This window comes from Phytophthora infestans, genomic scaffold (genome assembly GCF_000142945.1).
Source record: "Phytophthora infestans T30-4 supercont1.264 genomic scaffold, whole genome shotgun sequence".
Lineage (NCBI taxonomy): Eukaryota > Oomycota > Peronosporomycetes > Peronosporales > Peronosporaceae > Phytophthora > Phytophthora infestans.
In genome coordinates, this window is record NW_003303495.1 from 74074 (window position 1) to 79985 (window position 5912).

A 5912-nucleotide genomic window follows, 5' to 3' on the forward strand; every position below is an offset into this window, starting at 1 on the left:
GATCTCTTTATGCTAAATTTTATTTTTCAGGAGGAGGCAAGCGCTGTCGTATCGACAGATGCAACAAAGTCGTGCAGTACGAAGGACTCTGTGTGGGCCACGGTGGCTACCGCAGATGTGTCTTTGACAACTGCAACAAACGGTCGATGGCAAACGATTATTGTCAGCACCATGGAGGATCCTCGATTTGCCTCCTCGAGTATTGTTTCAAGCGTGCTGTACGTGGAGGAATGTGCTCCGAGCATAAAGCTGACGTATCGATGCAGCCAGCGGCGGCCAATGGGCTAACAAGGACAACCCAGTATGGTGAAGACCGGGTGAATAAGGCTCACTGGAGCAGCAGACTAAAAGGGTGTGAAGCCACAAGGAAATCATCGTCGGAGCCTCGTGTACCAAGTGCACACTTGTACAAGGACATAGCGACACCATCTCCTGTCAGATCGGTCGATCATGAGATTCCAACAGGTAGCTCGCCCCGAGCTTTGGGCTTTTCAGCACTTTTAAACGCCAACGAAAGGTTCTCTTCCTTTGAAACGTCATACTCAAGAGAACCAGATTTATCCGCAGAACGCTGCCTCCGACGCCAGCACTACCATGAGCGCAAAGTTTTCCCTCTGTTGCCAAGCATTCGTACTTTACAGAACTACCGCAAACAAGCTCCATCTATCCCTCACGCCAGTTTTGCTGACCCAGGAGCAACGCCCTCAAGGTCGGAGCTCCGAACTGTGGTCACTGAGGACAGGGAGAGAATGAAGCGAGCTCCCAGCACAGAGGTCGAATACCGTGAGGGAGAAGACTACAAGCTATATGTGACAGCTAAGGAAAAAGTCCCATTGTATATATGAGCACACTAACTACCAAGTCTGTTAGATATAGTTGTATTCTGTAGACGATTGCTTCTTGCAGTGCGTACTCGTGTCGGATAATCGGTTATCCAGTCATTTCCATAATCGAATCAGTTTATCATGGTACATGTAATTCTATCTAAGCGTAATCGTACAGGCGTCTACTGTTTCTCACCTAAGTATTGGGAATGTCTTGGTATGTTTCGCTTGGTCTGGCTGCTTTGTTATTTCACACCAAACTTTTCTTTCACGGTGTTCGCTACTGTTTCGGAGCGCTACTGCCTATTATTAACACCTTGCGTCCGGACGGTACTTGCCCAGAACGCGTAAGCGCATGTCGTAAGATACGGTATATCAATGTTACTACGTATTTGTATGGGTGCACTTTTTGACGTGAGGTTAGGTGCATTAATTTTCAACAGGTTTTTCTTTCAATGTCGTAACTCTGACGGGATTCAGCGACAGTATTGCCTGCTCAATGTCGTAACTGACTGCAAGTGCAGTCAACAGATGGCTAAATTGCTTCACAGGCAGTCCACTTAAATCAAGAAACGCAAGGACGAAGGTACGATGGTTCAAGAAGCTGTGTATTTGAAACAAATCACTAATCAACTGACACGCAACCAAGCTCACTCGTCATCACTACCATTCTCGTTGTCACCACCGTTGCCGTCGTCGCTGCCAGCATCGTGCCCAAGTCGAAGTTCCCGTCGCGTCTTCTTTCTTTGGCCAGCTTTCTGGCCGGGCCGACGGAGCACAATGCGCTTCCCTAAGTTTGGTGGGATAGCTTGCCCGGCGTCGAAGTCATCATGCCAGATATCATAGCATGTCTTCGCAACGCCCTTGTATTCCCGTCGAATACGGTTGCACAACCAGCATTTCGCATTATCAACGGAGCAGCGTTCGCAAAAGAACGTTGTTGCGAAGGACTTCTTCTTTTCAGTACGCAAGAGCGCGCAGACCTTGCACGATCTCTGCCGGCGTTTCTGGACCCCAGTAACGGTAACCCAATCTTCAGACTGCTGCAGCGCGTGCGTGAGGCGTACTGGGGTGCGCTGGCGCTTTTGGCTCGCAGGAGGCGGTGTTGCCTCCACTCCAGCAAAATCTTCGGCTTTGAGTTGGAGAAGTTGATTTTGAAGGACGCAAAACCACTCTGAGCGCTTCATAGCAGCCATCCCCTTGATCTTGGCCCCCTCTTTGTGCGTAAGATACGCATTTACCATGACCATGTCCAGCAAACCTAAGAATAGGCTCTTATAATATTTCGTGAACCTCGTCGACATTTGCAGTGAATACGACTGGAGACGGAGTTGATCGTGGACATCAACTCCGCTCATCCAGTTCTGGTAGTCATTTACAGCAGAGGGGCACGGCACTCGAACCGCACCGATACGTTTTATTTTTCGCTCAATTGTCGACGCCGCCATAATGGAGCCCGTACAGAGATAATAGACGGGCTTCCGGTCCCACCAAACACAGGAAATCATGGTCGGGATGGAGATAGAGCGAGAGAACGAGAATGTAACGTGGGTATGCTCACTGGGCGTGTCTTGCTCGTAGCCCTGAGATTCGGGTTGAATCCAAGCCGGTTAGTCATGATCGTGCCAATAACATACACCTTCATACTCAGAAGCTCAATCGCAAGGAGCACGGACGAGTAGTAGCGATCGATCACGACGGTATGCCACTTGTGACGAGACTGGGCGAGAACAATCTTCAAATTCCGGACCACGGCTGCAGCTCCAGTCTTAAAGTCAACTGAGGTGTCAGGTCCACCTGCAGATGCACGCTTACCCACATAAACTTCGAACCTAGATAGTTACGACATTCACTGTTGTCAGGCAAACACAAAGTAGATAGTTACGACATACAAATTTTAAACGTACCTGTGGCAGTATGCCGTCTGCGCGTCACAGACCATAAATAGTTTGGACCCGTAGCGGTGAGGCTTGTCGGCCATGAACATCCGGGTCGTGTTCCGCTTCGACGTGGACGGCAGTATACCCTCATCAAACGAAAAAATAGCAGAAAGAGACCACCCCAGCAAAAAGCGCTCTTGGACCTTGTCAACAACGGGGCGAAGTTTCCAGAGTTTATCGTTACCGTGGTCAATCGTGTTGTCTACGAAGTGCAAGTCTCGCATGATACTCTGGCACCTGTCACGCGTCATGAACCGCCCGAAAAGACCGGCGGGAACAGCACCGTCTTCCACCATACTCCAGTGCGCACCAAATCGTTTCTTTTGAGGGCAGAGCATCCGTGCAACGAGGAGTCCAACAACGTGAAGAATCTCGTGTGTAGAGTATGCTGCCTTAGCCTTCAAACGACGTGTAATCTGCTTGATAGTTTCACGCCGAAGGTCAGTCTGCCGTGCCTGAATGTTACGGGCGCGCTTGCCAGCTTGCTGTAGACCATATCGGTTCGTTTCAGCCGCGATAGAAACCCACAGAGACTTCGGCATGAAATAAAAGAAGGTGAGGATTGGCGATCTCCATAATTGCAGCAGGTCGGGCACAGGCCTTGCTTCTTCGGTGCCCAGTCCAGGGTACGCAGCAGCATCTGTCTCGTACTCCGAAGACACTGGCGTCCACTGCATTCCTCGTAGTGTCTGCTCTCTCTCCATTGCAGCGGTTCTGCTAAGTGCGTTATTGCCCACCTGTAGTGCCGCAATGAAAGCCTTGTCCATTTCAACTGCGTCACTGTCGGACAGGACGTCGTCATCTTCCTCGGACATCCCGGCTCCGGAATCGCTGTTAATATCACTCATGCCGTCGTCGTCGCTATCACCCGAGCTGTAGTTCTCGTAGTCACTCGGCTTCTCCCCATCCAGCAAAACATTCACGTCCTCTTTGCCTGATAACGGCGTAAGTGTCCGTCGTCGAGGTTGAGACGCAGCGGCTTCTTCTTCGTCTACATCACCCTCGCTCTCTAATCCAGAAGCCTCCGAAAGTAAATGCAGTCCAGCAGCGGCCTCGCGGGCACCGCCGTCTTGTAGATTTTCTGAGGATAGATTGAATGCTCTGCTCACTGCAGTCTGCGACAGCTCGATGTCATCATCACTTGGGGTGCCGAACATTCGATCAATGGTATGCTGCGAAAGAAGGACACTCGTGTCGATCTGGGAAGGCCGAACGACGTCTTCCCCCTCGTGTTGTTGCTCTTCACCACTACTACCAGCTCCTGCTTGGTCTAGTTCCCCACCTTCTTCATCTCGGACTTGAGCATCAGCATCCGCCTCTTCCAGCAAGCCACTGTCGAACGCGTAGTCCACGACTGATTTCTCCCCCACGAAGACGTGCGTGTTGTCAGGACTCGAGTAGCTCCACTCAGTCTGGAGGCCACTCGGACGCTTGGACTTCCACCCCGCCGCCCGAAGCTGCCGCCATAAGTGGCCAAAGTCAATATCGTGTGTAGCGGCAGCCGGCGCGGCGGGCTTCTCGCGTCGACTATTCCGTATGCGCACCATCCAGCAAAATGTCGAATGAGTGGCTGTTCACGACGTGGCTGATCCCCTTCCCCTGGCCTGGTTTTGACTTGTAGCAAAATGACCTCTCGCAGATTATATTTTTGTGGTAACTTGATTAAAGTATTGAAAAAACTTTTCCGAGCCATTTGCTAATGACCTTCGTGCAATGTCGTAATATACGACGTAACAAAAATAATATGTCGTCTTATACGACGTTCGTAAGCAAGGTGTTAAAGATTACGTGTGTATTTCGGTTTTGGAACGGCAGCTGATAAGTTGCTGAAAAAAAAGATTTGATTTCGAGAATTGTTTCCGTACAGTACTTATAAACCGAAAAGCAATATTAACTGCTACAGCTTTTTATTTCGTTTTTTTTTGCTTCGTGATTTTTTTTTTCGAATATACATATATGACCATCATTTAAAACTTTAAATTTATCTTTATCTTGTCTATCTGTGCATGTGCCCGATAATTTAAATATAAAGCACTGACACTTTTGACCATTAGTACAGTATCGGTTTCATGCAAGCGATACGTAAGAGAAACATCACCATCTACTTACGAGATCAGTGAAATTTTAAATACATGTGCATGGATTACTGAAAAGCCTCTATTTTAAAATTTTTATATTTATGAATTTAACTTATTAAAATAGTCAATGGATCTGCGACGTGTGCTAGTTCGCGTGGACCACATTGGTCTCTAAATTCAATATTTTATTCGCAAATTTAATCATTTTCACTCAGTTCGTATTCGTCCACGTAGACCAGAAATGAACATGAATATGGATCCGAACGCCATGAGCCCGTGGTTCACGGCTCCAGAGGGCGAGTACCCGCCCATGAACGCGCAGCCCACACACCCGAACAGCAACAACAGCGGAGCAGGCTTTCATCCGGCGCCAGGCTCGTCCAATGGTCTCAGCGGGACCGTCGGCTCCAACGCCGGCTATTATGATGACGACGGCGGCGACGACGAGTTCGCCAACGAGCCACCGCTTCTGGAAGGTGACGAGTGATTGCATATTTATCTCCAAGTATTTTTTTTTACTTAAGATTGGTGTTTTATTATTTGAATACGCAGAACTGGGCATCAACTTCGACCACATTTGGGCCAAGACGGTGTCTGTGCTGCTCCCTACCAAGCAGATTAATGAGCACATTCTAGACGACGCGGATCTGGCAGGACCGCTCGTCTTCTGCTTCCTCTTCGGCGTTTGTCTGCTACTGGTACGCTAACTTTTCTTACTAGTATTTGCTGCGGCTTTGAACTTATTATTATTTTTTATTGTCTCTTGTAGGCTGCTAAGGTTCATTTTGGATACATTTACGGCTTCGGAGTGCTGTCGTGTCTCTTCATGTACTTGCTGATGAACTTACTGTCGCCCGAGCGGACTATCGACATCTACCGCGTGTGCTCGGTGCTTGGCTACTGCCTGTTGCCGATCATCGGCCTGGCAGCGATCAACATCGTGGTGTCGGTCAAGGATTTGGGCATTGCCGGCTTCTTGCTGGCTAGTGTATGCACACTCTGGAGCACTCACACGGCGTCGCGGTTCTTTGAGAAGGCGCTGTACATGACCGAGCAGAAATACCTCGTCA

At 49.1% G+C, this 5912-nt stretch overlaps 2 protein-coding genes across 2 annotated transcripts in view; both read left to right on the plus strand.

Moving 5' to 3' along the window:
* The window catches only part of PITG_21285 (uncharacterized protein), a gene marked incomplete at both ends in the record, with an annotated part of 794 nt that extends 506 nt beyond the window's left edge, over window positions 1–288 (plus strand). Inside the window, 2 exons of the mRNA XM_002895085.1 lie at window positions 31–218; window positions 267–288. Coding sequence (XP_002895131.1) covers window positions 31–218; window positions 267–288 — 210 coding nt within the window. The remainder of the gene's footprint in view (window positions 1–30; window positions 219–266) is intronic.
* A 4795-nt stretch (window positions 289–5083) lies between these two features.
* On the plus strand, window positions 5084–5549 carry PITG_21286 (uncharacterized protein; the record flags this gene model as incomplete). The annotated part of the gene is made up of 2 exons (XM_002895086.1): window positions 5084–5318; window positions 5395–5549. The coding sequence occupies 2 exons, from the start codon at window positions 5084–5086 to the stop codon at window positions 5547–5549; spliced, it is 390 nt and encodes a 129-aa protein (XP_002895132.1).
* Between the last annotated feature and the right edge of the window lie 363 nt (window positions 5550–5912).